The 17,660-nt window shown below is 46.8% G+C and overlaps 1 protein-coding gene across 3 annotated transcripts in view; it reads right to left on the bottom strand.

The window, feature by feature from the left end:
- Positions 1-1,196: 1,196 nt before the first annotated feature.
- fubp3 (far upstream element (FUSE) binding protein 3) overlaps positions 1,197-17,660 on the bottom strand; it is a 30,125-nt gene continuing 13,661 nt past the window's right edge. Inside the window, exons 3-19 of one of the 3 annotated variants that reach the window (XM_036529181.1) lie at positions 16,922-16,955; positions 16,490-16,539; positions 15,478-15,549; positions 14,520-14,577; positions 13,959-14,121; positions 12,750-12,848; positions 12,274-12,378; positions 11,895-11,997; positions 11,442-11,542; positions 10,070-10,211; positions 7,455-7,615; positions 6,850-6,923; positions 6,654-6,730; positions 5,821-5,889; positions 3,612-3,683; positions 2,528-2,658; positions 1,197-1,950 (exon numbers count right to left, since the gene is read on the bottom strand). In XM_036529181.1, the coding sequence (XP_036385074.1) occupies positions 1,942-1,950; positions 2,528-2,658; positions 3,612-3,683; positions 5,821-5,889; positions 6,654-6,730; positions 6,850-6,923; positions 7,455-7,615; positions 10,070-10,211; positions 11,442-11,542; positions 11,895-11,997; positions 12,274-12,378; positions 12,750-12,848; positions 13,959-14,121; positions 14,520-14,577; positions 15,478-15,549; positions 16,490-16,539; positions 16,922-16,955 (1,520 nt within the window). In that variant the 3' untranslated portion in view covers positions 1,197-1,941. Of the gene's footprint in view, positions 1,951-2,434; positions 2,659-3,611; positions 3,684-5,820; positions 5,890-6,653; positions 6,731-6,849; positions 6,924-7,454; positions 7,616-10,069; positions 10,212-11,441; positions 11,543-11,894; positions 11,998-12,273; positions 12,379-12,749; positions 12,849-13,958; positions 14,122-14,519; positions 14,578-15,477; positions 15,550-16,489; positions 16,540-16,921; positions 16,956-17,660 lie in introns of those variants that run through there. The other 2 variants (XM_036529180.1, XM_036529182.1) reach the window with 2 other exon arrangements.

Raw genomic sequence — 17,660 nt, 5'->3', positions numbered from 1 at the left:
GAATTTAATCTCACAAGAGTACACATCAATAAATGGAATAAAAAAAACCTTGAAGCTCCTCGGAGCAGAGGAGAGCAGTTAACTTTGTAACAATATAAAAATTAAAGACTCTACTTTTACCACAAGAGAGACTTGCGGACAATTTATTACAGAGCAAAATGGAAAAGTAAGTAAAAATCATCTAGAGATAATATACATTTGTCTTTATATAGAACATATAAAATATTCAATATATATCCTCTATATAAATTGTATATAGCCTATAGACTGCCTTGTTAGTCCGATGTCTGGACCAACCCAGGGAGCCCTGATTTAAGATTTCAAAATGAAAAATATCAATTTAAAATTGGAATGTGCCCAAATTAAAACCAAGCCAAATAACAGCACCCCCCCCCCCCCCCCCCCCCCCCACCCAAGCATTTCAACAGAAACAAAATTACTTTCGACTTTTTTTTAATACACTGTTATCTGTACACATGAGGAAAAAAACACTAAAATTAAACATTTTTGAAATTATAATATCCCTTTTCATTAGGCAATGCAGTTAATACTAAATTCAATTTGTAACTAATCAATCATACATATATTAGATCACACATAGTAGAAAGAAAAAAATGAATTAAAACGTTAATAGCATCGGACTTAAAGCAAGTCCACAGTGTGTACTGGTTGGGACATTGTGGGAGCTGGGTGGTACCAAATAAGACAACTTTGATCTCAATACTTAGAATATAAAAAACTACTATTAATTATTACACAGGTAGGATCCAATTGAGGCTTGGCAGTCTTGAGCGGTTTAAGTACAGAACATACATAAAAACCTATCATCTCTTATTTTTGTCCATAGAATAAGATGCAACATCAAATTTCAAATTACACATTCACGATCTTTGAACATTTTCGTATGAAAAAGAGAACACAGAACATAGGGACAGTTTTTTTTTCCTGTGAAAATGACTCAATGAAAAAACTCTTTGATTTAATTATATATATATTTTAAATAAAGTATTTAGTCAAGTATTTGAGTATACATACATAGTTTAACACGATAGCAAAGGCAAAAAAAACAAATAAACCTCACAATATGCAATACACCCCTTTTCCCATACCAGATCACTGCAATAAAAAAATTATCCATTACATGTTCAAATGCCTAAAAAAAAAATAAATCTAAGAAACTACGAGTTTACGTTTGTCAAAATATTAGAATCCATCTTTGTTTCAAAAATGAAATAAGATATTGCACCTTTTTAAACCAGAGTACAATAAAAATGACACTGAACAACAGAACCAAAGCACAGGAAGGGCTATTAAATTAGGAACTGACTGCCATTTGCTGACAACACCCCTGGTATTTCGTAACAAAAGAATACCTTTTCCTGTAACAAAATCACAGTTTCGTCTCACTGAATTAAAATGCATTATGTAAAAGAGAAAAGAAAGACAACGCACATTTTTACACATTCTTAAAACATCTGTTCTTTCATGACAAAAACAAAACTCATAATTTGCCTCAAGACTGCCAAGCCCATCCATTACGATTTTATTGCAACAGAACTAGAAAAAATAGATTATATTGCGTTTCGCTGAAATGTTACAATTCCGGGGTGCATTTTGGCTTTTTCATCTTTCAATTAAAAAAAAAAAATTTCTTTGAAAAACAAAAAGGGTTCTCTCTTAAATCCAAAAGGGATCCCGGAAATTGTCCATTCAAATAATGGTGTACACAAGTATTTAGTAACAATTAAATGTTCCTGATTTAGAAATATTCTTTTTTTTTTTTTTAAATTGTATAAGTCATTCTACAGCTAGTGTTTCTCACTAAGAAAAAAAAGTAAAAGTCTTCAAGGCGTTGCAAATCTAGAAACCTCCATTATAAAAGGTTTGTTTTTCCTCCTCTCAGCGATTCAAAAAAAAATCTTCAACTAAAGGGAATCCACTCTAATGTTCCTGGAAGACAGGTGGGAGAGATTAGAAACACAGTCAACAAATGCACACAGAGGGCAGAGAAACACACCATAAATGCGTTAGGGAAATGAGCAAAGGGTATAAAAAAAATCATTTTTATGACAAACTGTTCACAACAGGGGGTCTGGAAAAACAGCAAATGTTTCAACAGTGAAAAGAATGTGGTTTTCCATTCTTCCATGAGTGTCCCCTTCTTTGGGTGATGAAAGCATAACTACGCACCCATCAGCACACAAAGAAAAACATTTTGAAACAAGATCAAAATGGAAAAAAAAACATCATGCAATGCAGTGCATTTAAAGCACTTAAAGACTAGTCAATTTGATTCCACATAAAAAAAATTGTATTAATGCAAAGTAATTAGCGTTTGATATGAGTCAACGGTCACCGGTAAAGAGGCCAGTATGTGTGCAAGCACCTCTGAGGTCCTACAGGACCCTGCCGCAACCAGTAGCATTATGGGGGCGGGGCAAAGAGTGGCGAGGAGGGCGACTGGTTATTGTGACACAGATTTTAGCCAATGAGTGCAGGAGAGAGGAGAGGAGAGGCTGGGCTGTACCTGAAGGCCTGGAGCCTGTGTCTGGGGGGCGCCCTGCCCGTAGTACGCCCCCTGCTGTCTGTAATATTCCGCCCAGGCGGCACTGTAGTCCGGGGGGGAGCTCTGCTGGGAGCCGGGCCCGGCCGCCTGGCCTGAGGGGGGGAGGGAAGCGTCAGTCAAAGTTGGACCTGCTGTGCAGCAGTGTGTAGTGCATTTCAAGCCAATTGTCTTTCTTCTGGCAGTTGGAACGAACCAGCGGCAATTGGCTCGCTCCGGCTGCACAGGGACCTGTGTGCATGCTTAGTGCAGGCGTTCCTACATACACCTTCTGAACTGAACAGCAAACTCGATATTAAACCAAGTTCCACACCTTTTCTGCTGCGAGGCTACGCAACTGCCAAGCCCCTGCATCACCTGATTAATTCTACCCAATCAGAAAAGGAATCCACCAGAAGACCAAACTATGCACGTGCCACCAGACTTTGCTTACTTGCAATTCTGGTATGGTTGCTTCAGAGGTGTTTACATGTACAACACCTTTTTTGTGGTTTGATAACCTGATCTGTGGGCAATCTTTAAAGTTACCTGTCATGCATTCCTGAGAGGGGAAAAAGGCGAGACATTTTACAGGTTAGCCTTCCTACATCTGTTAAAAAGTGTACACTTATGTCCACCTGCTTCATCTTTCTATTCCTTTCCTCTATGAAGAAATAAGCTGTGTTTTGCTGATGTTATCTAACACCCCCCAACACACATACAAACATACACACCTTACGACAGAGGAGGAATCTCCCCCCATTACATTACACCGGCTTTTAGCAGATGCTCTTATCCACTTGCATAGGTTAAAATTCTTTACATATTATACAGCTGGTTATTCACTGAGACAACTGTGGGTTAAGTATTTTGCCCAAGCTTGACATTCACTAAGGTAATTGTGGGCTAACTACCTTACCCAAAGGTACCCAACTGCAGTGCCCCAGCAGGCAATTGACCCAACAAGCTTTTGGTTACAAGCCCTGCTCCTTACCATTAGAGAACCCCCCCCCCAAAATAATGCTTTTTAATTTAGAATGACAGAAAACGTATCAGCCCAAATACATACTCTGTTTCTTGTAGTACTCCTCCCACGCTTTGCTGTAGTCAGGGCCAGTGCTTTGGGCCTGGCTTTGCTGACCTGGAGAGACAGTTAGAGGAGAGTCAGTGGACACAGCAGCGAGAAACCTGGGGCTTCCATTCAACCCAAGCGCAATGTGCTTCCTCCCCTTGACTTTACGCAATGAACTCAAGCAAATTCAGGTTCCCTCATTCTTTACATTTCCTTTCATTTCTGCAGCTGTAAAACTCAGAGGAAAAGCATCTGAAGTCAGACTCAAAGTTAAGGGCAGAGTGTGCCCCCGACTGGAACGGAGCGGTCCACATGCCTTTAACCAGTTCAGACATTAAGTCGAAGCTTGTCTGGATGGTGAGAAAGGAAACCCAGTTAGTTCCCTGCCTCTGAGATGGAAATGTGTTTGAGAGTACTAAAAAAGAGCAGGGTGGTGACTCCATTCACCAGTATGTGAATATACTGATTTTACTCTATGCCTATAAAACCTATGGCACAGTATTGTTCACCATAAAGTCATTATTAATAATTTTGGATTAATATGAACAGGACATATACAAGTGCATTCTTCCCTGAAAAGCTTTACTCATTGCTTGCTCTAGGAAAGTCTCTCTTTCCCCCTTTCACTTGACACTACAAAAAGTCACAGCCCCCAAAGATTATCAGTCACTTCTGAAAATGGTAGTGGGGGGAAAAAGGGGTTAAAAACACAGAAAAGTATAAAAAAATGAGAGCTGCAAATTACTCTAAGTTCAGAAGTACAGAGTAGAGATGGTGAGAGTCCAAAGATGACAGCCAACGGCTGAGAAGAGTCAACAGAGGACACGCTCCAAAGGGGGGAAGTTCATTTCCCTGCATTTTCAGCCGATTCTCTCCCATTGCCATGGCAGAGAGCACAGTAAAAACCCCTCTCAGCTCTGCGGTATCTGGCCTTCGTCAGGTGGTTTCACACTGGTCATATGCTATCCGTTTGCTGTCCTGGGGATACGCGATGCCGCGTCCGCACCGAACCACAGCAAGAACAGCTGCATAAATCAGAGCAGCACACTGAAGACAATGCACTGAAGTCCCTGGAAAAAAGGGGACAGCCAAGCCCCCCCCCAAAAAATATAGGATTCCCAGCCAAAAAAAGGCTTTTTGCATTCTCTGCTCTCCTTGTTTCTGGCTAGCGGAGTACTGCTAGGAGACATTATACCCAACCAGAAACTCTCAAAACACACGCACACTCACGATACTTAATGCTGAGAGGTACAGCAGTGAAGTTGAATATTGCATTGTACAGTAAAAATTATGAACAAAATGATGCATGCTTTTTGGTAGTCGCCCAGTTTTTTTTCTTAAACAAAACATTTTTTTAATTGAGGGGAAAGGGGGCTGGGAATGCCTTCACTTCCAGAATCTGTGTGCAAATCCATCTCTTCAGGCGAGAGCTGGCAAACCAATGCCTCCGACCCGCTCTGGTCTAACATTAGCCCCAGTATTCCCAGTCTGGTTTGATGGTGGTCAGAGCTCTTCATTTTGAGTATGTGATGGTCAGTGGAATGGCCAGGGTCCAGGAACCCCAAGCATAGTTTATGGCTGACCTGGGAGGTTTAGGTCAGGGTGCAAGGGACTGTGGTCACCATCAGCAATAAGGGCTGGTACAGTGGGAACTGAATGGGCTGCAAAGTTGAGCTCTTTCTGGACAGGTAGATGATGGCTGCGTGCTACGTCCACCCCCCCCCCCCCACCCCAAACCCAAGCACTACAGAAAATCGTGTCCCAGGGAGCGACAGAGACAGAAACAGTCTGACAGAGGGGCAGACACCAGAGAGAGACCGAGAGCAGTCACAGACACGCAGACAGAAAAAAAGGCAGAGTGCACAGACGGAGAGAGAGAGACAGGCAGGGAGCATCCTCCTGATCATGCGCTGGAGTTTTCCGTGTAAACGGCTGTGAGGTCCTGCCAGCACCTGACCCTTAAGAACCAGGGGAATCAGAGGAGAGGCCATGAGGTGCTGGTGTTCAGATCAGACGCACACTGGGGACAGCAAACACACTCCTGCCTCTAAAACAAGCAGGCATATTTCTGTGTGGGTGAGGGGGGGGGGGGGGGGTGAGGGGGTGAGGGGCAGGGGGAAGGGGAGAGGGGGGGTTGGTTCCCGGGCTTTGCTTTAGGGTGTTGTACATTGAGGCGGGGTATACAGAGGCTGTCAGAGACACTTGCCTAGCTTTTTATAATACTGCTCCCAAGCTTTGGAATAATCCACCTGCCCGGTCTGGGATCCGTTGTGACCTGCAACCAAATACAGATTACACTGTTTGAAAAACAGAGTCTCTGCATCAGGGCGCGTCAGTGCTATTTTGTGTGTGTGTGTGTGTGTGTGTTTGTGTTCGTGTCTGCGCTTACACGTGTTCACAAGTGCATTTATATTTCTATGAAATCAAACTTCAAACCTAACAATTAATATCCAGGCAAGTTGATTGGCTCCGACTCCTAGATGTAAAGTATCTCTTATTTGAAGCATCCTTTGGGGCCACAGGTCAGGAGGCATTGCTCATTAGTTGGAGTGTGCTTGCGGGTATGGCAGGGGAATGTGTGTGATGTGCTTCTAAGCATCTAATGACACATGACAAGACCACATCTCCACACAAGTTCCCCCAGCTTGTCCTTTACAAAGCGTTTATGACCGTGGCTGTCTGAGTGAGGAGTACCTTTCCTCTCTCTGGCTGTCCTATCATCATCAGGAACCACTGTCTCACAAACCCATCGTAGCTCCTTAGGGGTACCCCACACCCGTTCCCCTCCCGTAGCTCCTGAGGTTTAGGGGTACCCCACACCCGTTTCCCTCCCGTAGCTCCTGAGGTTTAGGGGTACCCCACACCCGTTTCCCTCACATAGCTCATGAGATGTAGGGGTAACCCCCACCTGTTGCCCCTACCAACAGCTCCTGAGATTTAGGACCACAACCACCTTTTCCCTCTCTTTGCTTCTTTTATTGACCCGCCCCCCCCCCGCCGCCCCCGTTGTTAGTTTTTGAGGTTTCGGGGTACACTTACTGGGGTCCTGCTGACCCTGAGGTTGCCATGTCTGGTACGTCGTTCCCCATCCCCCAGTCATGAACGTTTGGGGGCCACTGCAAGAAAAGGAGAGGAAGTGAATGAGCAGACAGGCTACCACCGCTACGTCCACAGAGCACGTGCAAGTCACTCACTCATTAATAAAGCAGGAGAAGGAGGGGGAAAGACAGCTTACTTTTGGTGAGGAGTAGCTGGCCCCTGTGTGAACGGGTTCAGACCAAAACTACTGTTGCCTCCCATCCCCGAACCCTGAGGAGGGACAACACAACGAACAGAAGGTTAAGTCACCCAAAGGCCGAGCAGAAGCAAGACCACTCTCTTAAGCCACTTTCTCTTTAAGGTGCTGGAGATACAGATTCAAACCCATAGGCTATGAAAATCTGCTCTAGCACTTCTACATGAATGATCACAAAACTACAAATTCACACCATATGTGCCAAGTCCAGGGTCCACAAAAAACAAGGGAAAAAGTAAATGATTTAAGATTAGCTCCCTTAGATGCAGGAGGTTAAACAGCAAGTCAAACCATGTAGCTCTATGTGGGTAATTATTTCTTCATCACTGAACTTAAACACAGAGAAGGAAATATCCAAAAGAACATGAGTGCAATTATGTGGTTAATCTCAGTATCAGCTCCCCTTGACCGGAGGGACTTTCTGTCCTTAATTACATTCAGTTTTATGAAGCTAAAACTCCACAGTTGGACCGGAGCCCTGAAGGCCTGTTCTTGTGCTTGTATTGGACAGAGGGAGATCGTGTCACCGCGGTGACGTGCCGTACCCCGATCTTCTCGTCGATCAGCTGCCGGGCCAGCTCCATCTGCTGGGGGGTCCCCCGGATGGAGAAGATGCGCACGTTGGGGTCGGTGTTGGGGGGCGGGTTGCGCTGCAGCTCCACGTGCGCCCCGGACTGCTGGTTGATGTTCTTGATGGTCTCCCCACCTGGAACCACAGCACAGAGAACCGTCAGAACCGTGCAGAACTACAGAGAACCATAAGAACAGCACAGAACCACACAACTGTCAGAATCATACAGAACCACAGAGAACCGTAAGAATTATACAGAACTAACAGAGCCATACAGAACCAAAGTGATCCATTAGAACAGCAGAGAATGACACGACTGTCAAAAACAGACCTCTGTGCCGGGTCAGTGGTCGGGGGTAACACCTAGCAAGGGTGTCAAAGATTTAAAATGAAAACCTCACAGTAAGTTATTGCCACTCCACACACCCCCAATAACTTCTAAGGTTAGTGAAGTTAGTTAAGGGGGGTTTTTATGATGGGACAATTAAGGCATAACCACACTTATTCAGACCAAACCCCCTGTGTTCAGTTTGTACGGCTGGCCTCCTGACCGTTTATGGTAGTGTTCATGGTATGGTATTACCACAGCAGAACCACAGCCCGGGTCTGTGGGCTGGCCTGTGAGGCTGCTGAATGCACTCTTTTAGCAGCAGCAACACAGAAACACAACCAAGCTGGGCATCCATGGAGAAGAGAAAAAAAGTATCATGACAACAGCGCGGATAGCACCAAACACCTATAATGGGATGGAATTTTTTTTTTCCCCAAAGGATGCTGTATATAAGATCCGCATGTAATGAAATCTGGTATGCAAGAGACAGAATTCCACCAGCTCTTCTCCAATCATACATCAGAGAGAGTTCCAGAGGCTAACCAGGAGTATCCTAACTTTGACACATTATTTCCTTAAGGGTAACATTTGGACCCCCAGCTATTCTCCTCTATCTCGGAAAAAGACACCCTCCCAAAAGAGTCACCATTGCTTTGTGGGTGACAACAGTCCACAGCCGCCACCACCCCCTGCCCCAGGGGTCAGTAACCCTTTGTGAACCAAATGAAAGTCCTGCATTAATGAAGCCGTTATAAGGTCTGCGGTCAAACGGAAGGAAGATAACACTGAGCATTCAGCTGGTGGTGTGAACCCAGCCGAGGAAGCACAATGGGGGCCTCCTTAATGAGACTGGTTTAGTGCGCCGAGTAAAACCCTGATCTCTGGATTCCATTGGATAATTCATCACAGGTCTGGACATCAATGTCTTACAACTAGATAACAGAAAAGGGGTAAGAGCAAGGAGAGACTACCAGCCTGGGAGAATGACTTAATGGGGAAAAAAAAAGCCGTTTTTCTGGATTGATGGCTACCTTCAAGACTGGTTTGACAAATGGGCAAAAATACACGGGCAAAAAATACCAACCGCCGCAACATTAACTCCAGAATAAAAATGATGAAACTCAGCTGGATCCCAACATGTTTTGGGCACCACAAACAACACCCCCCCCCTTTTTTTTTGCAGTTTTGTAAGGGGTGGAGGGGCTGACATGGCGTCAGTGGGGGCATCGTAAAGGTATTAATCACAGTGGGTGGAACGGAGGCACTGACAGCCCCCAGACCTGCTGACTGTGCCTGCCATGCAGACCTGTTTCTCACGCTAATGTGGGGAAGCCCCCCCCAAACACCCAGGAGGTGCTCGCCCCCCCCCTCCCCACCCCTCCCTACACAAAGGGCACTTAACATTTCTATTACTGTTTTTCTTATTGTTAAGGTAGAGGTCTTTAAAAAGCCCCGCCCCCCACTACCGCAACCCTGACTCACCGCCACCAGCGCCACCCCCTTTTTCAATGGCCAATGACTTTTAAATAGCTGGTGATAGAGCACACATGAATGGCCAATCAGCTAATTCGACCGTCACCTCCACACCCCCTCCTCCCAAATCCACCCCTCCCCTTGACTCCACAGCCTTGAAGGCCCCCCTCATTAAATGCAGGAGGTGAATCCTCCACATGATGGAGGGCTGTTTATTATGAACCCTTTGACAATTAATGTCACATTACACACATTTGCCCCCTCATTAGGCCCTTTGGAGAGGGACACAATGGGGCTTTCTTTCACCAGCATCACAGAGGGAGACACGGAGGAGGGGACACTCCCTGCAGCCACACAGGTTCACCTCACCCCATCAGGGACCTTTAAATTACTGCCTTAAACCACCCAGAGACACGGAAGAGACAGAATAACGGTCAGTAGTGTTCAATAAAGCATTACCGTTTTCGTCAAGGTTCATTTCAGAAGTGTAGCTATGTAGCTCTGTTACCATTACTGTTACTTACTACTGTTACTATAGCAGCTGTATAAATGGATAACATGTAAACATTCTGACCTATGTAAGTCACTCTGGATAAGAGTACTAAAATGTCAGTAATGTGATGTAATATAGTGAAGTTCCATAACCATGAAGCCACAAGGATAAGAACCTTTGTGGCTATGAATCTTTATAGTCATGAAGCTCTAAGCTTCTGAAGCTCTTCATCCATCAGGTTCTGCAGCCATGATCTCAGCTCTGCGGAGCTCTGTAATTACGGTCGTCTTACCTTTCCCAATCACCAGGCCGCACTTGTCAGCGGGTATCGTGTATGTCACTTCCTGCAGCCCGCCTGGCGCCCCCATGTTCCACTCTCCACGTCCTCGACCCCTGCCTCTGGGGCCCACGGGACCCCCGAATCCATCCCGCTCCTGAAGAAGCAGAGGGGCACCCACAATCAGCATGAAACACGACACTGTCACCCTCAAAAACCTGCCCTGGAGCTCCCCAATCACACAAACAACCCTCAGAAAGCTGCTCTGGGGCTCACCAATCACACAAACAACCCTCAGAAAGCTGCTCTGGGGCTCACCAATCACACAAACAACCCTCAGAAAGCTGCTCTGGGGCTCACCAATCACACAAACAACCCTCAGAAAGCTGCTCTGGGGCTCACCAATCACACAAACAACCCTCAGAAAGCAGCTCTGGGGCTCCCCAATCACACAAACAACCCTCAGAAAGCTGCTCTGGGGCTGGCCAATCACACAAACAACCCTCAGAAAGCTGCTCTGGGGCTCCCCAATCACACAAACAACCCTCAGAAAGCTGTTCTGGGGCTCCCCAATCACACAAACAACCCTCAGAAAGCTGCTCTGGAACTCACCAATCACACAGAAGTGCCATAATCCATTTTGTCAGTTTCACTGCCAACTAAAGTGAAGGGAAGTGTCCTAACACACCACTGTGAGGAGTCCCTTTCACGCCAAGGGCAAAACGTGCCACCATGTTCCCAAAGGGAGACCACTGCGGGAGGGGCCGCGAGACAGGTGCTGGGGGTAGTTTACCTGGCCGGACACCTGCCCGAGAAGGCTCCCCCTGCCCAGCCAGAGGGCCGGGGTGTCCAGTCCAGCCTGCGGGGGGGCAGGGGACACCCCGCCCAGCGGCCATCTGGTGAACCGGGATGGGGCAGATGCTGGCTGCACGAGTGACAAGCGGCAGAAGGGGAGGGGCTTACTGAATCTGCCAATCACTGGCTGCTGATTCAGTGCAATGCTGCGGTTTTGCTGGATCTTGTTCAGATAGGGAAAAACGGAACAGCAGTCCGCCACCTCAAACTATTCTCTTTGCACCCTTCTGGTTACCAAATAACCTGCTGCACTTATTTCTTAGGTAGAAACACTTCTGCCCTAATGTGTTGGATGTTGCTTTCGGTAAGAGAGTCTGCTAAATTAATGTAATATAATGTAATGTTATAAGCCTAGTCTCCCTAATACTATGCCACTACTGAAGACTGAGTTCATATTCAACAGGCAGAACGGTCTGAGTGTAAATATGTGTGACCCTGTGGTGACTAAGGAACATGGTGAATATGGGTTCAGCAGGCGATCCCTGTACTCTGCCCAAACACAGGTGAGCAGGCTATGGGCAGGTGCTCGTACCTGCGCGGTGTGGACGAGCTCATTGATGAGGTGGACTGCATGCTGACACCTGTCCGGCTGCCCCATCACCTGGGCGATTCTGTCCGGGCTGATCCCATCATCTGGTATTCGGGTGAGTGGAGAGAGGAAGAGATGAGTCAACACTTAGACAAAAGCATTTTGTATATCCTGTCACCCTGCATGACAATATCTATGAAACAACGGTGATGAAAACAACAATACTGACCGACTTTCACCAGCCCCACAATAAAGACACAGAACACTGTTTCGATGCTGAATATTTGAACAGACGGCTCAAAACAGTCAGCTGTGAAACACACTCCATAACTCACCACTGAGTTTGGCCAAGAAACACATGAATCACATTACAGGAGTACACAGTATGATTGGGTCAGTAAGGGGTGATGAGATCTCAGTGCATGCATGTTTAAAAAAAGAACTCCCAGAACCCACCTGGCTTGAACTGGATCCTCACACCTGCGTCGTTCTGAATCTTCTTGATCATCTCACCGTTCCTGCCGATGACGATCCCAACCGCAAATCTCGGGACAGCCACCTGCGAGAGGATTGGGTAACAGCAGGGGTCAAGGGTCACGAGCATAGATTTCCACTGCTCCGTTTGAAACAAATTGCAACCCTGATATTTGGCACTGGTTTGAGGAAGCAGTCTTGGAAAGGACTCTTCCTCACTCACCCACATTCACGCACACACAAAAGTTCCTCTAAGTTATGAACTCCTATTCTGAGGAAGAAGACTACAGGAGAACAGTGTAAAATGGGAAGCTCCACCTCCTTGCTATAAAACGTAAGCGAAATAAACGCAGGTTCTTACGTCCAAACTGCTCCCTCCCAGTCGGGACCCGAAGTCACTCCGGCCGGCCCGGAAGTCCCCCTGGTCCTTGTCTCTGATGATCTCCACCACCAGTTCACGTGCTTGCTGAGGACAGAGCAGGGGAGGGACAATTCAGACACCCACCAGAGACAGAAAAACACAACAGTCCTGTCCATGTGCAGATTTCGGTCGGTAACAGAAGGTAACAGGCGCCCTCTGCTCTGTTACTCCCGCCAAGCACGTTATCACCATGGAGATCCACACCGCTACACATCAGAACAGGTTTCACTTTAACGGCAGAGGCAGGATTTTCACTGTGTGAGGAGCAGAGCATCCTCAGTACACAGGATGTCTGCGGTCACGCCATACCTCAGCTCCCTGACCTCTGACCCCAGTGCTGCAGCTTCTCACAGGAAGTGGTCCCGACAGACTCCCCCCCCATGTTTTGATGTTGTGATTGAATGTGAAAAACACACCTGCACTTTGTAGGGATCCCCGGTGATTCTCAGGGGTTTGTCAGCGCCTGTCGGCATGGGGCCATCCTGAATCATCAGCATTTTCACTCCTGTTCTTTCCTGTGGGAAGACGACACACCAAAACCGTGTTAACGCACATGGTATCGTGCACCAAAGCTGTGTTAACAAGCAGGATTTTCAGTGCATTGGCTGGCGTGTTAAGTGTTTGTTTCACAGAAAAAAATGGCCCAGGACAGTCACCCTCTATGCAGCTAAGGTGAGCCCACTTCTGTAGTGATGATGTGGTGATTAAGAATCATTTTTCATCCAACACAGTAATAAACTTGAATTAACTCTTGCTATTATAGGTGGCATAAATCATGAAAGTCAACCATTAGTATGGAAATAAATCTCTAAAACATCCCATAATCTCTATCTTAGCCTCGTGCTGGAAGTCTTGCCGGTAAGAGATGCCCTTCTGATCACACTTCTGATCAGCTATCCTTAACTTCCAATAGCAGCAGGGGCTGTGACTCTTAGGTCCACAGCAGGAATTCGCCTGCTTGTCCTCATAAAATGAATCTGCAATTCCCTGGATCAAAATAAGCTTTTACACAATTAGCCAGAAGGTGATGAAAAACCTGTGCACCCGAGAATCCAGTCAGAAAGAGAAATAGAGAATGATGTAGCAGTGTGTGCTGCACATTATCCATGAATTTCAACACGGCCACCAGGACGGCGGTGACAGTGTAGCATAGTGGGAAAGAGCAGGGCTTGTAACCAAAAGGTTGCTGGTTCAATTCCCCACAGGGGCACTGCTATTGTACCCTTGGGCAAGGTACTTAAACCAGAAGTATCTCAGTAAACATCCAGCTGTGTAAACAGATAACATGTGAAAACTGTAACCTATGTAAGTTGCTCTGAATAAGAGCTAAAAGATAGTAATGTAATGGATGGCCATGCCAGACGGACTGTCTTCGTAAAGCGCCCTTTTATAGACTGGGTTGGGCTGGAGGTTATCCAGGGGGAAACTGGGGGAGGAGGCGGGTGTTATTTGAGGATTTACTGTACTGGAGTGCCCTGAAGTAACAAAACGTGCCAAGTGCCCCCTTTTAAGTACTTGAGGGATAAAATTAAATCTGCCGATTTAAGAGGGCAGCTAACCACCACGAGCACAACGTGGGAATGTGCAGATGTGTGCAGAGGAATGTCCAGGCTGGGGGCTCCCACCTGCAGCTGTTTGATGGTGTCCCCTCCCTTGCCGATGACCAGGCCCACTTTGCTGGCCGGGATCAGGATCTCCTGGACCGCGCTGTTCCCGTCCATCTCGCTGTGGAAGCCTGGCCCATTCCGACAGCGCTCCACGATCTGCCCCAACAGCCGCTTCGCCTGCCTGGGGGGCGCAGAGGGGGCAGTTACAGACCACACTGTTCAGTGTTGGATACGTAGCACGGGGCATCCAGTCCAGGTCCTTGAGGCTGTTGTAGCCACTACAGCTACCATCAAATAAACTCTTTAAATTGGTTTGAGCTATTAACTACACACTAATCTGGGTCTAACAGGTTACCTGCCAAAAGCACGGTGAAATTAAAGTTACATTTTGTCATATGTGATTTCTTCAAATGCCATGCAATTCTTTGACATAACTTTTAAATTATACTGAGGTATGGTGTTTTTTTTTTCAAGAAATTGACATCAGTTGTTATATTGTCATATTGTATTATTATATATTTTTTTTTACCCCATTCATTTTTTAAACCCATTGCCCGGATGGCGAGGTGAGACACTCACTCAATGCTCTCCGGGCTTCCAGTCAGAGTGCAGGGCCTGTCCATCATCCCTCCACTGTCTGCAGGGACACAAACACAGCTCTCACCACCAGACAGCGCCCCCTACAGCACACTCCCAACACGACAGCCACAGAACCTCATAGCTAGCCTCAGCATTGTATTTTACTCACAGCTTTCCTGTGTTTACCTGTACTTAACCACAAGCCCTTAGTAAATAATTCAAGCTTCATTTTATCAAGCTTTAATATTTAATGCCATAAGAAAACACTTTTGGGGACTGGACGGCCTACAGACCCAATGTAGTAACAGCTGTCCGTCACATACTTTGGGGTCTTAGCAGGTGTGCCATTTAAATATCATTCAAAGTGGAGCGTACCGCTGGTGCGTGGCTTTGCATTGCAAATGCCACAGTGCAGTGAAGGGCACGCACGTGACACGCTCAGGCCTTTCTGTGTGGGCCACGGACACACGGGCTCGTCTGCAGAAACAGCCCCTGGCTAACCGTGCCTGCTGTGCCTAGCCTCAGTGGCTCTGTAAAGCAGAACTTTAAAACCCACACCCAATCTCACTGCCACTGGGCTTCATTCACTCCCTTTTGTCACTACATTATTGACATTGAGCAGACACTCTTATCCAGAGCGACTTAGTTTTTTCTTATCCGTTTATTCAGCTGCATATTTACTGAGGCGACTGTGGGTTAAGTACTTTGCCCGAGGGTACAGCAGCAGTGCTCCAGTGGGGAACTGAACTGGCAACCTGTCAGTTACGAGTCCTGCTCTTTAACCACTATGCTACACTGCCACCACTGTATCTAACTTTGTGTCCTTTATCCCATTCTGCTGGTTATTGGTGCTGCTGTGATGCACTTAACATACGCTACCTTGGATATGAGACTCCGCTAAGCACACCAGCATTAAAAAGGTTCAATTCATTTCTGCAGGTGCTCAGACCCCACTTACCCGCTGCGATTTGAATCTTGCAGCCCGACTCTAGTTGGATTCTTGTGATCTGTTCGCCTCCTCTGCCAATGACTGGTGTAGATAAGAGAGGACACTTTATCAACATACCGAAGAGCCCATCAATTTAAAATTCTCATGACAGTTGAAATTACTCATCCTCTGAGGGCTTATCACCTGCATAGCAGCGGTCACATGGCAGATGCTTTTCATAATTATTCTCAATGTATATTTGCTGAGAATAAGTGCACAGACAGAGGGAAAAACTATGAACAAAAGAAATTATGCAGCCATGAGGGCAGTGTGTCGTAGACTAGCTGGATTGGTATTGGATAAACACCACAGCAACCTTACCAGGTGTGAACCAATCAGCTGCCAGATAAGCACCTGGCAGAGCGAGTTTGGACTGGCAGCAGAAGTGTGGCAGAAAGAATCTGTGCTCGATGCATTTTAAATAGCCTCTGCCAACACCAGCACTTAACGTTTGCATTTAGAAAGATTAGTTTTGCTTATGTTTCATGTCTGCTCCCGTACGCCATGCCAGCTGACCCACTTTAACGAACTGGTTACGAAACGCATGGAAAGTCCAGATTATGGAAATATTTCCCATTTCAAGCTTTAGGATTTTGAGAGTAATGTTTGCACCGACTCCCTCATCTCCTGCTCCTTTCAGGCACTGTGCTGTCAGTAACAGTGGTACACGCAAAGAGAGTAAGGATGTTCTCAGTGCTTGCATGAGAAGCGATTGTTCTGTAACACCTGTGGCTGTATCAGAGTGGGCAGGTATCGGCTAACAACATCAGCCCTAAAAAAACCCCCCCATCCAAGCAGCACTAGCAGCTGGGGCTGCTAGCAGCACGCCTCCGCTTCCTGACCACGTTCTCTCTCTCTCTCTCTCTCTCTCTCTCTCACACGCACGCACGCCCCCCCCCCCAACTCAGTTCAGAGCCCCCTAGCCTGCTCTCTCACTGGCTGTGAGCCCCACGCAGCCCCACCCCTGACACGGTGTACTTACTGAATCCAACCATTTTATCAGGCACTTTGAAGTCTTCTGTTATTATAGCCCTGCAAGAAAGCACCCCACACGTTAGGCTTGACAGCGTGTTCTTGCGGCCTGGCCTGAGGCCATACCTGGGGCTGTTACGCAACCAGGAGCTAACAAACAACGACCGCGAGTGCATGTGTGCCCTGGGCACACAGAGAGGCCACAGCATAGGCACGTGTGCAGTCTGAAAGGGGGAGCACAATCTTATTATACAAAACTACTATGTGGCATATCCCCACTCCACACTATATTTAAATATAATGGAGCAAACATGTGTTACTGCACGGCACACCACAGTATACCATCAATGGACATGCTGGATATGTGGACAAGTCTAAAGCATGTGTAATGCCTACTTACACCCAACAAACACACAGTGTAGTTACGGCGATGGATGCTCACCTTTGATGTACCATGCCACCGAGCTGGTTGCCCACTGCAGGGAGGCAGAAGAGAGAGGGGAGAGACGGTGTTAGCGGCAGACACGAACCAAACTTCACAGCGCTTACAGCATCGCATTCGAGAGGCAGAAGAGAAGATGATCCGACCCCTGACACACAGGATGGAAATGGACAGACACTGTTCTGATGCTCTCCTCGGAGGAACAGGACGCTGAGGAGCACGGTAAAAACGCAGAGGCAGACTCCAGAGGGGAGCTGCAGATCCCGGACAGTCAGGGCGCCCCGATCACCCCGTTTTTAGCATTTAGCACACCATCACCACTGCTTCTCAGCAAAGGCTGAGAGGGAGACGCAGCCGATCTCAGCCAGGGCTGAAAGGCCAAGAGCGACCTGTAAGCCGTCCAGGTATGCGAGCTAAACGGCCTGGCCTTACGCCTGAGCAGGGGACCATTTAGGAACACACCATCACAGCAACGAAGACGTCACTATCGCAGTTCGTTGATGTTGCCACTACATTCAACGCCGGTTTCTCGGAACTAACAATAGCAACTCTCTGCAAGGTGCCGTCATAACTAATGGTTAAAAACTACACCACAAACGGCAAAATTTAATAAATGTCAGCAACCCAAAAACAATGAAGGGGAAAAAAGTAAAACCAGACGAAGATGCAGCACCTGACAGTAAATGGCATTACACATCCAGATGTAGGCAACCATGGATTTTCTACATAAACATGATGG

The sequence above is a fragment of the Megalops cyprinoides genome, chromosome 5 (genome assembly GCF_013368585.1).
Source record: "Megalops cyprinoides isolate fMegCyp1 chromosome 5, fMegCyp1.pri, whole genome shotgun sequence".
NCBI classification, from domain to species: Eukaryota; Metazoa; Chordata; class Actinopteri; order Elopiformes; family Megalopidae; genus Megalops; species Megalops cyprinoides.
The sequence above is the reverse complement of the archived record's forward strand: the minus strand, read 5'-3'. Positions and strand labels throughout refer to the sequence as shown.